The sequence below is a fragment of the Crocodylus siamensis genome, chromosome 13 (genome assembly GCF_052110815.1).
Source record: "Crocodylus siamensis isolate JL-2025a chromosome 13, ASM5211081v1, whole genome shotgun sequence".
NCBI classification, from domain to species: Eukaryota; Metazoa; Chordata; order Crocodylia; family Crocodylidae; genus Crocodylus; species Crocodylus siamensis.
The window spans coordinates 8,261,857-8,287,254 of NC_143407.1; the positions used below are offsets into that span (position 1 = coordinate 8,261,857).

Genomic DNA, 25,398 nt, shown 5'->3' on the forward strand with positions numbered 1-25,398 from the left:
GTCTGTAAGGGCAGATTCTGGAGCCAATTCTTTCAGTCCTGGTTTCTTCTGGGGAAGAGCGCGTAGGCATCATACCACTTGGTCAAACGTCCTTGTCTGATATGTATAAGTTACTTATGTCAATCCATTTTAGAAGGGTGCACACCTGAAAGAATGCAAAAGGCAAATGAAAAGCAAACCAAAAACTTCAATGAAAAGTAAAAATTATGGATTAAACCAGGTTTTCAATCCATATCATGTTTAAAGTAAAACTATTCACAACAACCTAGTTAATCCTTTCAGTTATGAAAACCAGCATGGCTCAAGGAGACTGGGTAATTCTAGGACTACTTTGGCAAGCAAAGCTGAAAAGGTAGAAAACAAATGCTCGTTTACAAAATGTAAGCAATAAAGGAATTTCAAACTCCCCCTCCATCAAAAACAGCTTACAAAAATGGTGCAGTGGCCATGTGGCCAGGCACATAACTCACTGAAGAGGCTCGATGAAGACAAAACTATGAAGATTAATTGGCTGTTACCATTACAACCTGAGTTACAAAGGTGTGAGCGGATGAAGTAGCCACAGATAACTGTATCTGTTTACAGTTGCATCCAAAAGGAGCTCTACGCTATCCACACATTCAGCAGGAGACCGTCCTTGCCCCAGATGACAGAGTGTAGGGTCAGGCAGGATGCAGACATACTTGCTAAGAGGATCAGAGAACAGGCAAGATGTCAAACAGGGAATTTTAGCACAGCCAATACCATAACCTGCAACTTGATGCTAACCCATGGCTAACGCAGAGTGACATGCTGCTGTTTCAATTAAAAACTTGTTATCACATGTTAAATCATGAAATCAGTCATTTGAACCGTACTCTAGCCTGACCTCCCAACCACTTCAAATCATTTCATGTTTTGCCACCATTCAGCAATTACTGCATTATGTGGACAAACTATGCTTCCTACGCTCCACTCTTCAGAGACCAGGTTCAGTGATCTCTGCCTGCACAATCTCCCTTTGTTTGGAAGTTCCATTTTCTCATCTCATTCCAGTGTTCAAGGGCTTGGAGCTTAGCAGTGCTAGCAACTTTCTATCCTGTCCTTCTACCGCTCGGTATAGCATAGCCTGTACAGCTCTACCTGGCATAAAGACCTTTTGTACTTTATTCAAAGCTAACAAATGTTTTGCATAACCCCAATACACAAGCATTCATGTGTCTTGTGCTTTTAAAATCCGAAGAACCTGGATCACCGATCAGGATGCCACAACGACCTTGAAAACAGTAAGAACTCTGCTTGTCATCACATCTGTTTGAAAAGAGGAGCAAGAAAAACAGACCTTTACCCAGTAAAGAATGAAAGTCAATCTCTTGGATTTAACAAGCCATAACATGGCCTCAGTTACACCAGTGACACACAAGCATATTGCCAACCTGCTAACACTGAGTGTCCCTAAGCAAGCATGCCAACCAGCACAAGGCTTACAGTAAGGCTTCTCCAACCCTCTTGCTATTCAGGGCATGTTACAAAGTTAGCACCAAGTAACAAGCACCATTTCCGTCAGCAATGTCATAGCCAGGTTTAAACACCGAGATGTGATTAATTTGAACAAGTGCCTGAATGCACATGCTCTCAACACTAAGCCATTAAAAACAGAAACCATCATGTGCATAACAAGAAAATTCTCTCACAGAAAACTGAATAGTGTAATTTGCTTTAATTACTAGACACTGTTGTCTCCCACAGCACACACATTATTCTGTAGCTTTAAATGTATTATTTAATCCACATCACAATAGCTGCAAAGTGAGACAGCCAAAATAATGGTAGGGGGGAAAAAAAAAAAAAAAGGGAAGGAAATCAAAATTAATCACGCTGTAGATCCTGGCAAAAATCATGATACATGCTAAGAGGAAACTATTAGAATTGAAACATTAAGAAAGTGAATAAAAGTATGGAAACTCTTGCTAACCCAGCTACTGAACTAAAATCATTGCAATTATGCAAATCATACCTAAGGAGAAACCCAGGAAGAATTTTAAAAATCCAGTCAAATTTTTCAAGTGAACTATTAGAGCAGCAACACAAATCTCTAAGTGTACTTACCGCATGGCTTGGCTAGCATCGAAATGTCCAAGGTTCCTATTACTATTACCACAAATTTCTCAGTCAAGTACTATATGCTGAACCTTACTGAAAAGTATGAAAAACAAGAATCCTCACTCACCCTACAAAAAAAATAAATGTTTTAGACTACAACAGAAAAATTCTTCTGCGAGTTTCATACTAAGGACAAAACTAACCACGCAGCTGAGATGCTTGAACTAAGAGCCATATATTTAATTAGTAGAGGGTTACTGGCAAAGCTTTTACAGCAAAGGACCCCATGAAATCATGCTTCACTTCACCTATCAAAGGCACAGTTTGACCTTCTTGACTTAACTGTATTTTATGTAGCCTTTTTCTGTATGGGATACTGGGACAAATTTTAAGTTCCTTTTTCTTTTAGAAGTGAATGTTGCAGCCTTTATATAAAATTGTCCCATCTCATTGAAAAAGTCAGTTTACAAGAACACTATGCACTTAAAAAAAACCCAAAACACAAACCATGACTACAAGAAACCAAATGTCCCTGTAAGATGATACACACAGTATATACTGCATATACACTTTTTTTTTCAATTGATAAATATATTAATCAAAACTAACAACCTGCTGCTATGAAAGCTCTTTACTCTTTTCTATTAGAAACTATGCAGTCAGCACTGAATGAAGATACTTGTCCACATTCACAAGAAACACCCAAACCAGCTAAGAACCAGACAATCCTGTAAACGTGTTTAAAATATGCCCAAACAGATCATCCCTCTAAATTATGCAAAATAACAATAGTCCAAAAATGAAGATTCAGTCTGCATTATTCAGTGCAGGTCAGAGTTGAACAGATGCCTAACTTACCTAAGTATTAAACCTACTGAATAAGACCTACAATTGAAAGAACTTGAATGGTTGTGCCCAATTTTGTATATACTCTGTATTTAGCTGCATCATTAATAGTCTCTGTTCTTAAAGCTGGAACCATCGCCATGTCTCTCTCAACTGTTAGATCCCTCTTTCCCTTCAAGGCTAGACTCTCCTGTCCCTTTTTCCATATAAAGGACCACGGGTCCATTTTCACCCACTTCACTTTGCATCCATTTCCTCTTTTTCTCTTCCCGTACTGTGCACTTACTTTCTTCCCTGCGTTTTCTGTGTTCCCAAAAATGCCTCGGTATGTTTAAGCGATTTACCATAAATGCATCCTAAAAATTTCACCCGGCTGTACTTTCCCACACATTAAACACCCTCAGTTACTTATAAGGGTTAGAAAAAAAATTATTAAATATTTACAGTCACATGTACAAGCCAGGGCTAAATGAAGATGGATTTTTTTTCTACTATCCAAGGTCAATGCCAATGCAGTCACTTCATCCTGTTGCTGGGAAAAGCGAGCACACATCCCTGTGCCTTGATAGAGAACTCAACCTGTTATAATACCTAGCAATCTGTGCCTTAGAAAATTGAGATTTAAGTACTGAAGTGCCAAAAAGAAGGCATTGTAGGGTTAAGCCCTCTGCTCTCCTTTCTGTTTATACCCATCCTCTGTTTCTGGATTCTCCATTTCCCAAAATCAGTGAATACTTCTTGTAACTGTTACCTGTGGTCTTCCTCAACTACTAATCTATTTCGCCCAGTTGTAACAGTCAACCTGACCATGTTCTTCAGTTTCATAGCTGTGTCCAGGGTTCCCATTGAAACTAATGATAAGATAATCCCCCGTTTCCTGCTTTTGCAGTTTGGGCAAGTTCAGCAGCACTAGAAATACTGGAGCCAACTGTAACCCTGAAAGAAAACATTCATACTACAGCTTAAATTCAATTCTGTTTAAGTTGTCTTTACCACCCAAAAAAAGAAAAAAGAAATCTAGAAACCTTTTTTTTTTAAGATGAAAGCTTACAGTCTGTCAAGTTGATAGGACTGTCCTGAGAACTTACTACATGCCATGGGGGAGTGGATATCTAAGCCAAGCTGCATACAAATGCAGATACAGTACTCTGTTAGCAACATATGTAGGGTATTGTTATTTGGCTTTAACCACAAATCTTTCATGTAGCTGAAGGGAATGTAAACAATAGTCAAGTTGAGCTGTTAGAGCAGTGATTCCCTGACTGTGGTCTGTGGAAAGCTGGCTAATCATATGATGCTGGCTCTTCAGTGTGATTCAGCAGCTGGAAATAAGGAGATGGTTAAGAACATATTCAATTCTTTCCTAATATTACTTTTCCAAGCAAGCAATTACTGCAAGGAGGCCACAATGTTAGCTGATCATCAATAGATGGACAAATGCTTGCAAGCGTTTAAAATTTAGTCAAGAGCTTATCTGGTGCTCTCTTTCTGAAAGCTCTCCGTGCCCCTGGTATGCGTTTATGGTTTTCCCCTGTAATTTTAGTCCTCATTCAAAATGCAAGGCTGATCCCACCAATATGCCGTTCTCTGTGAAGAAATGTTCTACCTCAAAATCTCCTCAAATACAAGTAGTTAACAAAACCTGACTTTGGTCCGATACACAGCAAGCACTTTTAAAGCTGAAACCACTCAAGACTTGCTTTAAAAGCCAAAAGACATTAGGACAATGGTCCCTGTAATACATGGTAAAATGAAGAAACCTGGTAAATACAGACCGCTATATTGCTTCCCTCAAAACACTTAACTTCTAAGCACTTCCCCTCTCACACAAGCGGCAAGTATCCCAGGAGTTTACTCCCTTGCTATTTTCATCCTTTTTTAGAGTTGCCTTATGCCAACTACTGCTAGAAGGCTCTTTGAAAGCTCTTCAAAATCCTTTTAACATAACCAGATTGATTTTTTTTTTCTTTCTGGCCACACATCCCTTTAAAGAGGCGTATTTCTCAAATAATAGAAATAAAGTAAGATTTTTTAGTTAGACCATTCATTTAAGAAAGAAATTATTTTGTTGTTCTTCTGTTCTATTTGTTCAAATTAATTTTTCCTACTGTCAATTTTTTGAACATTTCATAGCAAGAAAGTATTTTCATCCAAAAATCTGTTACACAGGCACTCATATCCAAAGAAACAAGCTCCCAAAGTGTTTAATATGTGGAAAAAGAACACATTAAAATCTCTAAGCAAGGTGGATAAAAATAATGCTGATTTATCCTAAAAGTCACAAGTTTGGATTTTCCTCATCTAAACAACATTTTCTCATTTTAAGCATATTTCTATTTTTAAAGTAAAGCTATTTGAAATCAAGAAAATTATGTAAGCTTAGGTTGTCACAGTTGTATTAAAAATCATAAGCATTATGCATTTATGCCAGAGTCAAAACATGGATTAAGTAACTAAAAACAGTCTTCTAAAGGGCCAAACTAGCATAGAGAGACTATGCTGTTCATTCCAGTTTATCAAACTAGTATATTCAATGTTAAGAAACCAACAAAAAACTGAAAAACAGGGAAGCCTGTTTTCCTTTTCAAATCTATGAATAAAATAGGGGAGAGAGAATGAGATCTACTAGCTCAATATGTAAGGGCACAATAAGAAACTGTCAGTTCATTTCACCACATACAAGAATACTAAATAAAAAAAGAGCACATTACAAAATGACATTATCAAAATGTGTTTGGGGTTTTTTTTTTTTTACATTTAAGGGAATGTTATTTAACTAATCAACTTCTAATTCTTTTATTTTTGTGCATTTTAATTTAAATTCCAATTTTCATCCAAAGAGCGAATGACAAATCACAAGTTAAAAGGTTAATGCTTAGTACAGTATAAAAAAATGCATTATTCATTGACTTCTATTTCAAAAAGGGTCAAACTAAGAACCCCTATAAATCGTTAGACAAAGTAACACAACTGCTTAACTAAATGTGTTAAAATATAATGTATTCTCTCAGTCAGCAGAAGAGTGACGAATTCAGTGTTAAGGCTCTATTCAGTCACTGATTTTTATGTTTTAATGATCACCAGCCAATGATAAACCAACCTCTCTCTAGAAAATTATTAAAATACATCCAATGACAGCACGAATTAAAGTTATTTAAAAACCAGGTTTTCTAATTAGTAAAATGAGCGTATTCTAGATATCAGTGAAGTAGTTTGTCCTGATGTTAACTTCTCAGTAGGAGATTTTTTTTAAAGAATTCACCCAATATAAAGACAAATTTATTGGAAAAAAGTCCATTTATGGTATTCTACTGTAAGGAGTTTTTGGGTGTTAACGTGCGCTTGTTTCACCTGTCTATTATTAGTCTTTTGTTTGCATAGGCTAACAGGTACCAATGTATGAATACCCAGAAATATAAAACAGCACTTGAGCTTAATTAATTTGTGGTCATTCAGTATCATCCAACCAGCACCTTCTGTCACATTCACAAGGCAATTAGGTGGACTTTTATTATAACAGACAATGGAAATCAACACACTCACCGATTTTACTGTTGCGATAATGCCACCCTCCTGAACGCTTGAACAGTTGTTGAAATGAAATCGAGGATATAGGTTCTCATTTCTTACTCATTTATGCTTAGGGTTTCTCCAAAGGTCTACATAATTATGCAAATGAGACAATTAAGCAGGGTACAGTGACCAAACTTGAACTCAATTCTATTGTTTTTTGAAGACTGGATTCAGACCTCTGCTGATCTACAGGGCAGAAATGCACTAGTTTACACATTTATTTTTTTAGCACCATTAGATAAATTCATACAAACACCTAAACAGACACTTGGCTTGGCTAAATAATAGCTTACTTTGTTTTCACTCAAGGCAACTCCTAATCAACTTAAGCTCGGCATTGTTCAGCTTTGCTTTAAGCAGCATCCACACAACCAACCGCTCATACCTGATGAAGAATGTCTTGCGTTCAAAAGTTGTCTAATTTTGTTCCAACCATGTATAGTTGGTCCAATTAAAGGTATCACTCCTAAAAAATCCTTACCTCTCACATAATTCCTGGACTATCAAGGCTACACCGTCTCTCTAACACTACCACACAACCTTTACCATCAGCTTAATGAAACATGTTTAAAAGAGTCATATCTGGACAGATCAGTGCAACTGTACATCAGAAACCTTCACTCAAGTATACGTATAAAAAAGCCCTAGCACAACTGTAAAAACCTATTCATATTCAAAACACAAAAGAAGATACAAGCCTGTATCACTGTCAGTCTGTACATTACACATCGGTAATCTGCTATTTGTGAAAGCTGACACATCACTTAACTGTCTATTACAAACACATTTGTATATTTAATCTTATTAAGATCATATCTGTCTAGATATTTTTTAATGAAAAAATGCTACATAAGTCTAATAAATTGTGTACAACTGCTCTAGGAAACAGTTTCTTTATATTGTCCCCTCCCATTACCATACCAAGTAACTTCTAAAATTAAAATTACAAAGAAAAATGTAGCATTTTGATTTCAAAATGGTTTCATAGAATTGCAAAGGACAGGTGGCTCTTTTAGCCTAGACCTCATATTTCAATTTCATTGGAGTTTTGAAAAGTTTTATAAATCCTTCAGCCCATTTATAACTGTACTGTTGACACTCTTCACCATGACAGTGCAGCAATAATAAGGGGGTTGATGAGGCTCCTTCACCACGTTAAATAATAACGGAATAATATGCTAATTAGCTTTCCTCCAGTGAACTGTCTGCATTCCCTTCTGATTTCCTCTAGCTACAAATATGATAATCAGGAGAACAAAGACTTTGGTTAGCCACCTATAAACCAGTAAAACAGATGAAGTCAAAGTAATCCCATAATATTCATAAGGAGATGCCTCCTGGTTCACTTTGAATCCTGCAAGCCCAAATAAAACAGCTTATTTAAAAAAAAAAAAAAAAGAGGATGTTGGACAATGCACATTTCTATGCAGAGTCACTCTTCTGAGCCCAACAGGGCTGAGTATGTTGAGCAGAACAGTTATTCTCAGACTAACCAATTTACCTTTAATTCCAACTTCCTCCTAAAAATCTCTCTTGACAGCCACTTCTGGCAATCCATCCGTCCCTTTTATCCCAGGTTCTTTTTATAAATCTAGGGTCAGGTTTCCTTCCCCATCTCATGTGATGTGCTGGCCTGGAGCTCTGTCAATGTGGTGGATGCAGTCGGCTGCCAAATCCCACGCCACAGCATGCCATGCAGTGCCAGACCTGCCCACCCTTCAAGTCTTTTTATACCTTTCAGGCTGCATCTTGCCCTCAACTGCACCAAAGAAACAGACCTCCCCAGCCAGGCTAGCCTGCTCTTAGCAACACTGCTATAGTGGGAGGTGGGAGGGAGACAAAACTCACAAAGCAGGTCTAGACTTCCTGGCTCCGGAGTGTTGCCCCCACCAAGATGGGAGAATTTGAAATGCAACCACTCTAAACTCTCAGACCAGTTAATCACATAATATATGTAACATGCAGCAGAGGCCTTACTTTGCACATGTGGCTGATCTAGACTTTTTTGTGATTCAGCCATCAGCTGCACCATAGATTCAAATCTATCGTGCAGCAGGAGCCCACAAGACAGGGAGAGTTTAGGAGGTTCAATTACTCAGAGCTCTCAGAGACCCAAGCTACCATTACATATGCAATGCCATTCACAGGCAAATCACACAATACATGTAGGCCAGCCACACGCCTCAAGTAATGATCATATGTCGTAAAAATGGCTATCCAGCTATAGAAAGAGTGCCAACCAGTTATAAAGAGCTTGAAACTGCAACAACTCTAGAGCTGGTTTCTACCCAAGCTTCATGCAAACATGTAGCAGGGCCCATAGAGCTGTTCCACCGTCATAGCCGATTGGCTCTTTTTATCGCCGGACAGTCATTTTTATCATGCGTAATCATTACTTGGCATGTGTGGCTGGTCAAAATTCACCTGCCAATTACATCATTAACATAACATGTTGCAGGGGGCCTATCACAGCTGGTTTCTAGCCAGCTTTCATCTGAACCTGTGGCAGGGCCATGAGCAGGACCACGGGCCGGGCCGGGCCAGGCCAGGTGGGCACAGGACTGGGGGAGCCCACACATGGCGAGAAGCCGGGCACCTTTTCAAGCTGCTGCTGCATAACACAGGAGATTAGGCAGAACTATGGTCCGACCCAGGACATACGGCAGTGCTTATGAGCTGCAACTGGATCCCTTGGCTCCTTTGGGCCAGCTACCCATCCCCAGGTCCTGACCCCCACAACTGTGCTGCACCTGATGCCCCATGATCCCCACTCCCAAGCTCCGGTGCACCCTATACCCCATGATTCCCCCCTGGTTGTGCTGCTCCCCCGTCCTCAAGGCACAATGCCCCATAATCACCCCCAGCCTGCTGTACCCCAGTCCTCAAGGCACCTGATAACCCATGATCCCACACAGCTGTACTGCACTCCAGTCCTTGAGGCCCCTTTTAACTCATGACCCCTCCCCAAGGCACCCCATAGCCCATGACCCCACCAGGCCTGCTGCACCCGTCCTTGAGGCACCTGATAAGCCATGATTCCCCCAACCCTGCTGCACCCTAGCCCTTGAGGCCCCTTTTAACCCATGATTCTGCCAGCTGTGCTGCACCCCAATCATCCCCCCAAGGCACCGCATAGCTCATGATCCCCCCAGCCCTGCTGCACCCCTGTCCTCGAGGCACCCGACAGCCCATGATCCCCCTCAAGTCTGCTGCAGCCCAGTCCTCAAGGCACTCTGTGCCCCATGATCCCCCCCAAGGCACCCCATACCCCATGACCCCCCAGCCCTGTTGCAGCCCAGTCCTTGAGGCACCCCATCACCCCCCCAACTCTGCTGCTGCACCCCAATCTTTTGAGGCCCTTCAGCCATGATCCCCCCAGCCCTGCTGCACTGCAGACCTTGAGGCACCTATGACCCCCCCCGAGGCACCCCAAACCCCATGATCCCCCCCAACCCTGCTGCACCTGTCCTCAAGGTCTCTTTTAAGCCACGCCCCCCCCAATTTTGCTGCACCCCAGTCTGAGACACCTGATACCCCATGACCCCCCCAACTCTGCTGCACCCCTGCCCTTGAGGCCCATTTTAAGCCACGATCCCCCACGCGGCCCTGCTGCACCCCAGTCCCCGAGTTCCCCCCCCCGAGGCACCCCACAGCCCACAACCCCCCGGCCCTGCTGCACCGCAGCTCCGAGGCCCCGCGCCCACCTCCTCCTCGCTCTCGCTGCGGAAGCAGAGACAGGCCGCTCGCTTCTTGTAGCCGTCCCCGTCGTAGGTGCGAGTCTGGTTGGACTTGAGCTTCATCATCCTCCGCTCGGGGGGCGGCGGCGGCGGCGGCGGCGGCTGCAGCGGCGGGGCGGGGGCGGCCCGGGCCGGGCGCGGGTCCAGCGCGGGGCGGCGGCCGAGGGGCGCGGGGACGCAGCCGGAGAGGCTGTGGCAGCCGCTACACGCGCCGGCTGCTGCCGCCTTGGGCCCGCCGCATCCCCCCCCTCAACGCCACCAGCCCCGCCGCCGCCGCCCGCGCTCCGGCCACCGCCGACGACGACGATGATCGCGACGCCATCTTGGGGGCACGCTACGCAAACGGCGTAAAGCCGGCTGAGGGGGGAGGGGTGGGGACGGGGTGCTGGCCCCTGCCGCCCCTTTGGAACGGCCGCTGCGCCAGCGACGTGGAGCGGCGCCGAGAATCGCCGGGGGGGGAAGGCTCCGGGCGCAGTTGGCGGCCGGCTCCTCCGGCGGTGGGCGGTTACGCCAACTGCGCAGGCAGGGGGAGCCGGGCGGCACATGGCTGACGCAAAGCGCCTAACCCGGCGAGGCGGGAGGTTGCTACGCTGGTAGCGTAGGGAGGAGGCGGTTGCCGGGTGGAGGCGACGCGCGCCCCGCCGGGGCTTTGTCAGTGCGGCCTCGGCCCCAGCCCGAGCCCGAGCCCCTCCTGCCCCGGCCTCGGCAGCGCTGCTGCTACAGACCGGCTGGAGGCACCCCCTCCGCCTGCTACTTCTGGCAGGGCAGGAGCTAAATGCTCCTGGCCGCCGCAGTTTTGCTCCTCGTTCCCCACATGTGCTCCCACAAGCAGAGAGGGGGCAAGAGGGAACCTGTGTGTGTGGACTCAGATAAGATCCGTAATTGTGCACACTGCTATGGGTTTTTCAACCCTCAAAACAGAGCAAGGAGGATGTGTTGGTGGAGGAAATGGGCAGCAGGCGCTCCCTTGGCTTGCGCTTCCCAACGTTTTCCTTGGTGTGACCCCATTTCCTCAGCATAACCCCCCGCTCCTGGCCCTGCAACCCCATGTGCTGATGTTGCAACCGTGTGCGGCGTCCCCATGCCCAGTTTGGGATCTGCCCTTCACCACCAATGGCAGAGGGAAAAACCACCCCGATCCAACCCAGGTCACTATTTTGGCATCCGCTCTCTGCCCCTTTTGAGAGACAGGCCGAGTTGTTGCCTGCCGACTCCGAGGCAACGCCCGCAGAGAAATGCTGGAAGTCACCTGTACAAAGGGAGACCGCAAGCCAGGCCAGAAGTGAATGCTTGGGACAACTCAAGGCCTAACAGGGATGGGAGTGATGGTCAGAGGTTTAAAACTAGCATGCCAAGGGATGACACCAAGCAGAGCACACCCAACACTGCCCACTGGCCCTCCCAACAAGTCCAAGGAGCAGGACAAGACGGACCTCTGGTTTGCCCCAGTCCCTGGCACTTCTTATGTTCTTATTTCATAGATGTTCTAGGCAGGAAGACAACGGGGGTGAAGTGACCCCAAGCAGGGTGACTGTCCAGTCTCCTCTTGAGAGCCTCCAGGGTAGGTGATTGCACCACATCTGAAGGGAGTTTATTCCATAGTCTGGTCACCCTGACTGCAAAGGAGTTTTTCCTGGTATTAAGCCCAAAGCAGCGTTCCAGGAGTTTGTATCCAACTTTTATTGAAGAGACTAAATAGCAAAGGTCCAATTTTCAAATAGAGGGGCTGGCTGAGAGCCCCAAGCAGGTGCTTCTTCACAACCATTGACTACAGTAAGTGCAATAGTCTCAGCTTCTGTATGCAGGAACCCTCTAATTTTTAACCTCCCTTACACCTCCCTTCAACTTTCTGGGAGAAGCCAGCATTCAAATGAACAGGCCTATATATTAAGGTATTGCAGCCACACACACAGGCAGTCCAAGTTGCCTCAGCTCACTGCCCATCAGCAATTACAGGAAGCAATAGAAGTGCATCTAAGTGAGGTCAGGTCATGATTTGATGAAACAGGATGGACCTTTCCAAGCTGGCCAGCAATAATAAAACATAATAGTTACCTTATACGTGATGCCATGCAAGAGCAACAGTGGGGAACCCCAGAACTGACAAGCCTATAGACCCAAGCAGCTGCTTACTGGCATCTAACTGCAAAAGGTCTTAAAATGCTTTCCACAGCAATCCAACCTATAGTGCTTGATTTCAGCTAGCTGATCTGGACCAAATGGCAAGCCATCGCAGTGGTAGTCCCCTGGTCACGTGAGAACAGACAGGGCTGTTGTTTTCTCTGCCAACTTGTGTTCCTACAGTTTGTATCTTATATCCCAGTTCACTCTACATCTGTAGTCAGACTATTAAAAAGCAAACAAAGCAATCTTTCTTTTTCCTTGCTTACTCATCCCATCTATGAGCAATGTTTGTAGGCTGCCTGCAAAGTGGTGACTAGTCGAGGTGCCATTTTCTTCCTTAACTCTTTGGGTTGCATCCATTCAGAAAGGGCTCCAGCATCTTCTCTCAGGTGGAAGAGAAGCATGAGTTGGCAGCGATGCAATGTCACAGAGTAGTCCAGAAGGATTACACTTAATGTCCATCTCACTATCCAGATATCATGGAAATCACCTACTTCAGTCCTGCATTCCAGTTTTGGCAGTACTTCTCTTCCAAGTAGCAAAGCATGAGACAAGCACTAGTTTAAAATTAAAAACGACACACCTCTTTACCCAACTAAGAACGTCAGCATTTCCTTCCAAGTGTAAGTGCTAGTGTTCTTCCCCGACAAAAGGGCCATCTATACGTGCACATATGAATGGTTTCAGGTTCTTTGCCTCTTACTTAAATGCATAAACAACCTCTGCTGAATTCCCATTAACATTCATCCTTTCAATACTAGGCTATGATTAACTATCATGTACTTAACTGGTCAGGGCAATTTGAATCTCAGGTTGGTTGCCTTTAAGTCAGGTTGGTTATAACTGAGGACAACTCGAGCCAATGTGAAGCGATTTGCAATACACAGGTCCATCTCTGCCACAGCAATTCACAACTGTAGATGCACAAAGACCACTGTAAAACACATTTGGGTAACAGTTAGAGGGGGGCAGAGGCTACTATTAGAGACCTAACAGGTCCCCTGAGCTGGAAGCTCAGAAGGGTGTCCCCACCTCTCAATTTGCCAAGTTCCATTGTGATTTGTGATAACCCCAAAGGCCTGAACTGGCTCAATCCCCATTCCATTCCAGCCACTGACCCATGACCAAATAACTGACAGTTGTTTAACAACTATCATATTAAATGCCTTGGCCCAAGATAGGCTTATGCTAGTTAGTAGGAGAAAGGCTAGAAGAGGTAGCTGACAACGTGCCAATCCAGAGTTACGATTTCTCATGCAAAAGTACCGAATATTCCTTTTATTTCTGTACTTTATTTCTGATCAGCCTCGATTTAGTTAACCTAAAATTGTTCGTGTGTACTGGGATTTTTCAGAGGGAAATTTAGCAACACAGGTCAAGGTTTCTGGTTAGAATTCCTTGAAAAAGGTCCCACTGCAGTTCAAGGCAGAATACGTAGCTAACAAGAAGACAAACACTCTCTCATGGGACTCTTTAGCCTGGAAAAGCGCAGGCTCAGGGGTGATCTGATGGCCACCTATAAGTTTATCAGGGGTGACCACCAGGATCTGGGGGAACGTCTGTTCACCAGAGCGCCCCAAGGGATGACGAGGTCGAACAGTCACAAACTCCTGCAAGACCGTTTCAGGCTGGACATAAGGAAGAATTTCTTTACTGTCCGAGCCCCCAAGGTCTGGAACTGTCTGCCAGCGGAGGTGGTTCAAGCACCTACACTGAACACCTTCAAGAGTAAATTGGATGCTTATCTTGCTGGGATCCTATGACCCCAGCTGACTTCCTGCCTTTTGGGCAGGGGGCTGGACTCCATGATCTCCCGAGGTCCCTTCCAGCCCTAATGTCTATGAAATCTATGAAATCTCTCTGAAAATGAAGGAGTACATCTGTTGCTGAAGTTGCATTCTACTGAAGTTAAATTCCACAATCTCAATTTCAACTGGGGGCAGGGGGGGCACAGACCACACACACATTTATTAATGAACCAGACCACACATGAACAGGCAAAAAAAAAAAATCAAAATACAAATCTACCTACTTAAATTCAAGTAAAACATGGGTATATACCCATCTGGTTAACACATGCAGCAGCATGATAGGCATAGCAATTCAGATTAACTAGTGAACCTAGATCTGTTGTATACCACTTCATTAGGGTCATTGTGCAAATTCATGTTAACATTTAACACTTTTGGAATGCTTATCCCACCCTAGAGCATCCATGCTATCATAAAACCATTCCAGGTTAGCATTTTATCCTAAATCCTGCATTAGGATGACATCTAGCGGTGTGACTGTATATTGCACAGGCTTCACTTCAATAGTCAGGTTGTCCAAACTGTTAGACTAAATCTAGGCAGTAGCACATCCTTAAACGTTGCTTATTGCAAACTCTTGAAAGGTGCTTGAGCTCAAGTAGCAACCACAGCATAACACAGGAATTTTGGTTCGCTCCATAACCTCACTGTTCAACTCAAAACTGGTTTAACAGAAACAAACACAATTATTTGCTTCATCTGCAAAATCACAATCATGACGGCTCTGGCCTTATGAAATGAGGCTGTTGCCTTTTGCTTGACTTTGCACTTTAGAAGCTTACTATTGTTGAATGTGTAGAAACACATTTTGAAGCACACTTCAGAGGAACTCTCTCAGGGAAGTATAACACACACAACATGGTATTGATTGCATTATTTGTATTTGATTCGATAAAAACAAGCAAGTTTTCCTCTGCCAAAGAATTTGCTGTTCGTAGTGCTGAACTGACATAATCCAGAGCTCACAAGTCGGAGTTTAAGAGAGGCTGAGCAGCAATTTCTAGATAACAATGAGAAGTTGACCTTACATAAGTAAGAGAACATCCTGTATGCCCATGTCAAATGACCTTGATGAAATGGGTGCCTGCCTGCCTATTTGCATCTGGCACAAAAACCTAGGAGAACTTGATCTCTCCTGTTTCTTCTAAGCAGCATCAAGAGATCCAGGGTAGTGACCCCCTGCTCTACTGCAAGTGGGGACTCACGTTAGGAACTGAACTAGTGAAGAATGTGTCAACTGTACAATTTCTATTTGAAGGAGCAAGTCCAAAATATGCAGTATTTCATGTTTTGTTGTACTGACAGATTCTTTCGGAAGTATGGCAAGCCAAGCCAAGCCAAACAAGCACACCCTTATCAATAGCCAATAACAGCTGGGTCCTCTAACCTTAGATGAAGTTACAGCAGTTTCACAAGACAAGCTCTGTGTATTCCAGCTGCTTCACAAATCACAATATTGCACAATGCAAGCCAAAGTTCTGGAGATACAGCCAGACCTCCACTTCACATTCAAAAGGGATCCCCCTTTGAGCAGGTACTCAAAAGGCATCCTCTTAATGGAAACCTAGAAGACAGGAGGCAGTTCCAAACTTCCATGACACCAAACACCTCCTACTGTTCTCCAAGAAGAATCTTCTCAAACTGCCCCAGCCAAAACCCACAGCAGCCATCATAATCTATCCCAGCGATGCTGGGAAGCTAAATACATATTTCCTGTGACCAAGTCTACCCTCCATTATCTGTTGTTTTTTTAAATCAGTTAAATCTGCAACCTCAGCTTTAGTGGTCCAAATTACTGCTGTTAGTAGGACATTAATTTCCATATTTTTAAATGATACACGGATGCAAGGAGGGTGAGATTTTTTTCACCTATTTTATTATACACAAAAAAAACATGGCCAAAGAGTTCTACTGAGGAGGCTGACCACGTCCACGACCAAATCCACCTCTCTGCAAAAGAAAGAGACAGTATTAGAAGTCTAGTCATACCAGAAACCCAAACAGCAAGTGTGATGGCAACCCAAATGCAGAGAACACTGCAAATGCATTGCTTTTCCCCATGTTTGGGCTACGTAAGTCATAAGGGAACAACACTAGTCTTGTCTGCCTTGAGGAGATTAAAATTAGCCAGTAACCCCTTTACGAAGCTAACTACCATTTGTCAAAGTACAACTCCTGTTGTGTCCAAGGCCTGCTAACGCAGAGAATGACAGATTCAATCTTAAACCCAGCTCTTTCTAGAGTTAGCTTGGAAGTCATATGCAAGACTGCCACAGAAAAGTGCAAAACAGCAATTTTCACCAGCAGATCCAAGTGCTTCACAAGCACAAAGCTTTAAGCCTGTGTAATGCAGTCAGGGCACTGAGGTTAACACTCCTGATTTTCCAAGGATGCAACGGGAAGATTATATCCCATGGAATCATGGCTTCATTTTTTAACTCTTCTCTAAAAGAGTTATGCTGGGGCTCCATACTCTGTACTGACTGACCAACCAGCGTCATTTTGTACAGGACCCGAATGTTCCCTGAAGGTCTCCTATCCAGGTAGTAGCCTGGACAAAGGCAGCATACAGAAATCTGACAACAATACTACTGCCTGGCCTAACAGGGGATCAACTAGCAGCAAACAGGAAGCGTCCTGTATTATTGCAGCAGAAAATATGCCAGCAGTTTAATAAGTGGTGTGACAGACATGAGGCAGTAGCCCTCAGGATGCCATCTCCTCCAGATGGAGCCCTGCTGTAAGCTTTCCCTCAAGCCCTAGCTTAGGAAACATTTCAAGATGTCAAGACTTACGAACTGAAATTCGGTCGCTGCTCCAGCACCAGCCTCAGCCTTTTTGTCAGAACCAACTGAAAAGAAGAAAGAAGGAGAGTGTTCAATCCCACCACAAAAGCAGAGGATCCACTCCCTGGACTACGATGCCAAAGTCACTGGGAAGTTCTCTCTTTAGTAGTATCAAACGTCCCAACCCCATGCTGGTACCCTTTACAGCATCAGGTATCTGTCTGTAACTTACAGTTATACAAAGCATTACATCAATTACAGCAGTAAGTGATCTGCTAACTAGACAACCCAACTTCACCAGGCAAACTGAGCTTTCAAAGCTCCATCACCACCAAGAACAGTGTGTTTTGTGTCAGATTATTCAAGCCCTATTTCCCGCCCTCATAAAAGAAACTAAAACTGAACGGAAAGCATCTGTACTCATGACAAGCTCAGCCTAACTCACTCGGACCCCAACACAATGAATACTTACGTGGAGCGGCACTGCGTCTGTAGGTATCTCTGTCAGCTTCTCCCCGAGTAAGACGAGCAGGACGCTCACCCTCCAGACCTGCAAGTCAGAATGGTACTGTTAATCCAACAAATCCTATGTGCACTGAACTACGCTCACAGCTTCTCTGTCTAAAGATGGTAGGCAAATACACTTCTACATCAGGGCTACACTAGCCGGTCTGTTAAAACACACCAGCATGAGAACAATTTGAGTCTAAACCAAAAAAAGACACCTGATGTAATATAAGCCTTCTGCAAGTATAGGATTCAGATGCAACTATTGGTTTACCAAAGGTTTAGTCCAATGCAAGAAGAGCTAAAGTATAAAACCTGGGAGGAAAATGCTGGATTTAAACTACTGATTTCAACTACATTGTGCAGGTCATCAAGGCAACTGTTACACTTGTTCCAAACAAGGACTGATGTTGGCAACCGTGATCCAAAGAACACCTCACCCAATTACAGGTATTTATCATCCTGACAAGCCCACAATTAAGCCAAAGCTTCAGACTCTCCACAACGCCAAACACGTGGTTCTGGACAGGCAACATAAAATAACTTAACTTTGTGGCCCCCCTCCTAAAAGGAGTTAGTGAACATAAAGAACAATTAAGCTAAATTAGAGGATATTTTCAGGGAAGAAAAAGTAGAGCTGTGGAAATACCAGCCTTTTAAGCTTTGGGAAAAACACTATCACACAAGCTGCACAAAGATGAATGTCTCCCACGGGTCCTGGCCCCAGTGCTACCACTCCACCAGTGAAGTCAGGAAGAAGGGCTAGCGGTTGAACGGTTTACCATAAACTGGCAGTTTCAAGCACAATACAAGATGCAGAGCTTCCTGCCTTGGTCTGCTCTTCTGAATAGATCACTCCTCTCTGGAAGATTTCATGAAAAAAGCTAAATATTTATGGTTACACAGACTATTCTAACCATTTAACAGAAGTTTCATCCCTATGGATAAGATCAAGGCAGCACCCTACAAACCTGATCTATGCTGCATCTTCCTCCTCTGAGATCAAACTACCCTTGGGAAGATGCATTATAATGGAATATCATGAGCACTATGACACTGACTCTTAGCTGGGGATGACTTCATTCAAGCCCTGGCCTGCAAAGCTATCGTCCCAATTGTATGTACATTTACAAATGCTGCAAATAATCTAAAAAAAACCCCATCTAGAGCAAAAGTAACACATCTAAAGTACCTGATGCCCTGAACAAGAAACCATGACAGAAAAGTGCCGGACAGTGTACTTAAGAACTCTGTATTTTACATGTCATGGCCGTAATGAAGGGCACTAGCCAACTGCTCCCTAGAGGAAGCTTAAGCAAATTTTACTAGAAACGTACTGCACATATGCACTCAGCTTGAGTCACAGCACCTGAGAAGGCAAAAGACCTGGAAGACAGACCGACCCAACAATAAAACACACTCAAACAAGGACAAAACAGAGAACTGAACAAACTGCAACTGACAGACAGAAGTTCCAGATGACCCACACTGGCGCACACTACTCTTCCTGTAAAAGGCAAGGATTTTTTCTAATGTCTTTAACTGGAGAAACTGTACACTTGGCGAGTTACTAGACAAGTGTTTGGGTAAATGTCTTTCCCCAGGTTGTCCAATAACTCTCCCAACTATACAGCTGATTTAATAAGACAAAAAAAAAGTCTTTGCCTCTAGTACATTTTCTGGAACATCAGGGTCACAACACTTTTCCTGTGGAAAAAAAAAGCAGCGGCTCTATGACATGTAAGCCTAAAAATGCCTATTAAGTGACTTGAAGATTTTGCATGATCTTGAAGTTGTGCTGAAGGGCCCTGAAGGAATTCACTTACAAGGGTAAAGTGAGTCAAGAGACATCAGCTTGAAATGCCTTTTAAGCTGACTAGATTTCAAACAGCTACACCTGCCTCAATTCCCTCTGGACAACTTGAGATTTACAAAATTTAAGGAGGGAGAAGAGCTCTCCCCTTGTTATTGTGCATCATAGGGAAAACAGAGCGAACAAGATGAATCAAGTACTTTCAGCTCACAAAGCAAGCAAGTAAAGTAGCTGTGTTTGGTTTTAATAACTGTTCTAGTGTTATATAATGCAAGATTTTTACTTATTACGTACTGTTATACAAATAGAGGGGGTCCTTTAACCTTGTGCACAACGGTGCAAAGAAGCTGAGGGCTACTGTAAAGTGCTGCTTGATCCCATCTACGATGGATTGGTAATTTACCTTTGCACAGTATGTCATACAAAAGATACCGAAGTGATCCAGAAGTTTATTCTTAGACCTCCAATGAAAACAAGTGCAAAAGAAAGGGAAGGAGGGGCACTAATTACTATACTTCAAAACTGAATCACATTAGAACAAAGGCCAGTACTTGAAGCCCATGCACTACAATATTTTAGGGGTTTGTGGGAACCAAAACACATTTTACATTTATGGATGACCTGCAAAGGACCTTCTTTGTACATGCTGTTAGTTCCAGTTTGCTTGAAAAACACTTCTGTGAAAACATCCCTATGCATAATTCTACTTTTGCCTCTGAAAGGAAGCCAGGAACCACTGTAACAGCAAACCCCATTGCAGTGTGAATTTGTTGAGCAAGTTAAAACCTCTTGAGAGCTGAAAGGACAGGGTCAGACAGGAGCAAACAACATCAGCCAACTGCCCTAAGTTTGAGTAAATATGCTGCCTGACACCGATTCCCAGGGATCCTGGTTTTCTCAGATTTAAAAAAAAAAAAACCACACACCAAATTTGTTGGTTAAATAAAGAGTAACCACAAATCCACATTTTTCCATGATTTAAACGAAACACCACTAATATGCAGCTCTATATACAGTGCTGTTTCATTTTAATCATGGAAAGATATGGATTTGGGGTTAAGTTTTTCAAACCAAAAATTGGGGATTTTTTAAAAAAAATCAGTTAAAACCAGGATCCCTTGAAAAAACAGCAATCAGTAAAAAGTGATTAATAATCTGCCTATTCATTTAAGATGCACAGGTAAAGCCTCCATGTTACCAATGGACTAACCAAGAAAGCAGCCATCAAGTAAGGCAGTCCTGGAAAAAGAGCAAGAGAACAAGAAACTGAATTAGCAGCCTCTGTAACATTACTGAAGGGGGCGGGGAAGCATCACACATGTAGAGTTCTTCATATTTGTCATATTTGTTTTGCTGCTGATGCGAAAGTTTTGGCCACTGCTGATCACAAAATATTGAAGGGAAGCAATGTGCAAAATGGAACGTCCTCAACACCACAAAACTTGTAAGTTGTATGTTCGCCAACACAGCAGCATCAATGGGCTCAACAAGATGTTTAAGACTGATCGTTTGCCAAGAACAAGTGCTGTCTTCCCAGCACATGCTGAGTCAGTGAGAGAAATACAAGACCTCAAATGAGGAATCAAGTTTGGGGGAAATGTCTCATAAGCAAATTACGGCATACAGATAATATTACACACATCTGTGAGAGCATGAAACTAGGACCATTGAGAGAATAAAGTTAAAGCCAAGAAAACCTGTTGACAAGACAAAATTATTCTGCCTAATAATCATCAGTACCCAAATAACATTACCTCTTCAGCAACTTATTTTGACTATTTAAATGAAGCAATGAAGACAGGATGACTAGCGCATGTAGAACCTTGCAGAAAACTAATATAATATGGAATGATCATAGAATCAATGAGTCAGAAGGGACCTAGACAGATCATCTAGTCCCATCCCCAAATTATGATGATTAGCATCTCCACAACCTTCACCTGTAACTTTTGAGGATGACAGTGTTCTAAATGGAAGCTTACCTTCCCAAGTCCAAGGAACAATAAGAGAAACAGTATTTATGCCTCCAAACCTTCATGATATGGACAATCATTAAGGGCCCCTTTGCTAAGAGTAGCCATGAACAGGTACTTTAGAAAACAACTGGCTGTTGTCTTATTTTACAAAGTCACACTCTGAAAATAACATTCTTTGAACCTGAAGGAAGAGTATTATCCTCTACGTGGCTCTTTGAGAAGGAGGCCAAGTTGGAAAACTGTGCAAGCTAGATAGATAAAGGATATTAAATGCTATAAGTGAAAAGGATGCAGTTCTGACAGGGACTCGTCTCAAATGCCTTTAGCTGGCACCACAGTTACCTATTAGAACTGTTCAAATAACAAATTTGAGGTCAAAAGAGCCTGCAGTCATTGTTTAGCATGGTCTTCACTCTACCAAGTCAGTCAACTTCCCTAAATTATTTCCTCTTTGAACATGGTACCTTCAGGGAAAAAAACAGCCCATCTTGATTTTAAAATTTCCACTGCAATAACTGTTAAGTTGTTCCACAAGTCACCCTCGCACTTAAGAAGACCATGGGTTTTGTTTCTGGCAAAAAATTTAACAAGCTGCAGCTCGTTAGACTTGGAGCAAGCAAATTCCTACTGCCCAAAGAGGTACTACTTTAGACCAGTCAAATCACTCCCTAACCTTCCCCCTGATCAGCTAAATTGATTCATCTCCTTAAGCGCCCCAAGAAAGCGATATGGCCAATCCCTGAATCATTCTCATGGTTCTTTTCTGAACAGTCTTGATTTTTTCCAACGTCCTTCTTGAACTGTTGACACCAGAATTGCATACAATATTTCAGTAGCAGTTAGGACAGTATTAAACACAGAGGCAATGTAATCTCTCTACTCCTAAACACATTCAACAGCCCTTTGGCCAATGTCACAGAGCGCGTGTTCAGCTAAGCATCTACCATGAAAGGAGGCTATCTAGCCAGCTGTAGTCCATTACACTGTTCTACCCTCTACCCCACAGAATTCTCAGCCACCCAGCTATGCCATGGAAGTTGTCATGATTTCTGCTTACCTTTGGGTCGTGGTCTGCCAGTCTCAGGGCGGCTGCGGCGCAAGGTTGCAGGCACAATCTCAGGGGGCAGATGAAGATAATCACGCAAGTACTGGATGCCCTCATTGGTCAGATACCAGTAGAAATGCCTCCAAGCAAACTGCTCCTTCACGTAGCCACGAGATTTCAGTGACTAAAAGAGAAATAGTCATTTTGCAGCTAATGAGTATCTAAAGGAGACTACGGAGCATTTGATCACAACCATCATTTAACATCTCCATTAAATACCAGCATAAAAACACCAGGCTATAACACTGCAGTAGCTCACAGGGTACAAATGCAAAATTGAACACTAAAATATTTCAAGTGTATTTATACAAGCTAAGCCATAGTATCACCCACATATTAACTACTCACATTCCATGAAAGATGGACTGAAAAGGATAAAAAAGAATCCGTTTCAGAAAGAGGACTATCAAATTGTATATTAAGCAACACAGCAACTTCCAACAGTTTGTGCATGACGGATAAAGTTAACAGAAGCACTATAACTTGGAAAAAGGGGGAAAAAAATCCCCCGAAACGGCTGTTTCTTCAACACCAGAAGTGCCAGCATTTACACTAATATATGACACAAGCTTCATGTAAGCTAGCTGTAACTTTTGTGCTAGTCCACAGTTCAGTATTAAACTTTACACCCATAACTCCTGTACCTGCATGGCTTTCATGACATGAAGATTGGGCACATTCTTGTCAGCCAGCTCTGGGTGCTTAGGCATGTGGACATCTTTCTTCGCCACCATTACTCCCTCCTTAAAAAGGAGCTCGTAGATGGCAATTCTGTTCTTTTTGGGCATCAACATCTGCAGAGAATACAATGATTAGTTTGCTCTAACAGGATAAATGCTTTACTGCTAGTTTACTATAAACAAGGTCCGTTTTTAAGCCACTCAATTCTACACTGGGCCTATAGTGTTTTGTTTGATAAGTTACTATCACCTTTACCAGACTGAAAGTTAAAGGAATCGTTACTGCACTTCACTGTCAAGATACACGTACGTTTCTATAGAGCTGATGCTCAAGTGCTCCAGTATCAAGATCTAACAAAAACAGAGCAACTCTGGAATCATGGTGTTCTATGACAACCGTCAGATAGTCTGAAACGTGCTTCTGGTGACATATTTGGCTCTTCTCAGCTCCTGCAAGCTTAACACAGAAACAAAACGGAGGACAGAAGAGGTAAAGCTTCATTTTTTTTCCATAGATTGTAAGGGGCTGGACAGGACCTTGCAAGATCATCAGGTCCAGCCCTTGCACTAGGCAGAAAAGACCATTTTAGTTCACCTGTGTTTTGTAATCCAATGGAGAAAAACAACTCCTATGGCTTTTATCGGTAGTAAAGAACAGCAAAACAAAGGTGTGCATTAGAGCAATTACAGTAATTTTTGTAGCAATATACACCATGAACATTAAACCCTGAAAAAAGCTCCCAAGAAGTGCTCCTGGCATAACCCACCCTTCCCACCGTACTAGAAAAAGCAATTCTTTAAAAAAATGACAGCCTCTGAAACGTCACTTTCAATCTGACAGAGAGCAAAAGTCCAATACAGCATTTTTGTTGGGTCTGTATAGCACTAAAGCTGAGCATCAGGAAAACCAAAGGAGCGCAGCAAACATCAACACCCCACACCTCAGGCAGGATAAAACAGAGATACCTGACATCCTGCTAAGTCAGAAGGGCCCAGACAGCACTAAACACACGCTGGCAGGAAGGGAACTTTTAAACAACGCAGGGTTACACGTTTGTACTTAGTTTCCATGTGCCTAAAGTCACTAAGCAACGAAGACATTCTCAGTGGGAAACGTGCAAGAAAAGCACCCGCATAGCCGGGGCAACTGGTCCCACCAATGCCACCCCCAGCCCACAACAAGGTGGTGGGAGAGGAGCCCTCCAGAGTAAGAGCTCAGGCTCTGCCCCTGGGCAAGGAGAGAGGGGTCCAGGTCTCTCCACCCTTTTCATGCAGAGGCAACAAACAGCTCCCAGAAGCAGAAGCCCCTGTCGCCCCCTGGCCCAGCACAATGCAGCCTTGCTCCTACTGCCCCAAATGCGGGGTTGGGTCCTCACCCCCAGCCTCAGTTTCCCCCAGGCGCTCCCAGCCTCTCCTGCTGCCCAACACAGGCCCCAGGGCCCTCCTTGCAGCCCCCGCTGAGCCCACCCCCAGCGGTTCGCACCTCCCAACCTCCCGCCCCGCACTGCGGCCTAGCTCCCGTCCCCACCCTCCCCGGGGCCGCCCCCAGGACATATCCCCGCAGGCCCGTGGGGCAGGCCGCCCAGTCGCTGCCGAGCGCCGAGGCAGGGCCAGGGGCGGCGGGATGGCGGCGATGAGCGGGGGATGATGACGCGCCTGGAGCCCAGGCTTACCGTGGCGGGAGCAGTAAGCCCGAGCGCTAGAAAGGAAGGAGCATGCGCAGTGCGCCCACTTCCGGATGAGAGGAAGGCCCCGAGCTCGCCCGGGTGCCTAGTCAAGTGCCTGAGTGGAACGGCTCTAGGCCCCTCCCGCCTCCAGGTCGAGACCTTGGGCGGGGGGGTGTTTTGCGCAGGCGCCTTAGTGGAAGCGGGAGCAGTGGTGGTAGGTTGAGAACTAGCGGATTTATACGATGATTTCGATCGTTGCACCATGTATAATCAGTGACAGTACAGGTGTGCAACATGTACCATCGTTCTTGAGGCAGCTGATCGATGCGGCATATATGCACAACCCAAATTACTCTTAGGGAGCCTTAACTAATTTTGGGGCGTGCAGCCAGCACTTTCTTATGACCAGGGACCCCGATTTTAAAAAATCCCCAATTTTTGGATATAAAAAAGTAATCCAAAATCCACATTTTTCCTTGAGTAAAATGAAACGCCACTAATATATAGATTTATATACATACACATACACGTATATACACATACACGCAGACATATATATATACACACATATATACATACCCATATAGTGAGGTTTCATTTTACTCACTGAAAAATGTGGATTTGGGGTTACTTTTAAATCCAAAAATTGGGGATTTTTTTTAATCAGAGAAAACCAGGATAACTGCTATGA

At 43.8% G+C, this 25,398-nt stretch overlaps 2 protein-coding genes across 2 annotated transcripts in view; both read right to left on the reverse strand.

The window, feature by feature from the left end:
* Positions 1-10,723, reverse strand: part of NUDT3 (nudix hydrolase 3) — a 42,651-nt gene extending 31,928 nt beyond the window's left edge. The window contains exon 1 of the mRNA XM_090024871.1: positions 10,206-10,723. Coding sequence (XP_089880997.1) covers positions 10,206-10,304 — 99 coding nt within the window. The 5' untranslated portion in view covers positions 10,305-10,723. The remainder of the gene's footprint in view (positions 1-10,205) is intronic.
* Positions 10,724-16,027: 5,304 nt separating this feature from the next.
* On the reverse strand, positions 16,028-24,846 carry RPS10 (ribosomal protein S10). The gene is made up of 6 exons (XM_090024872.1): positions 24,714-24,846; positions 23,005-23,154; positions 22,313-22,484; positions 17,432-17,509; positions 16,969-17,024; positions 16,028-16,123 (listed from the first exon to the last, which is right to left on the reverse strand). The coding sequence occupies exons 2-6, from the start codon at positions 23,152-23,154 to the stop codon at positions 16,082-16,084; spliced, it is 498 nt and encodes a 165-aa protein (XP_089880998.1). The 5' UTR covers positions 24,714-24,846; the 3' UTR covers positions 16,028-16,081.
* Between the last annotated feature and the right edge of the window lie 552 nt (positions 24,847-25,398).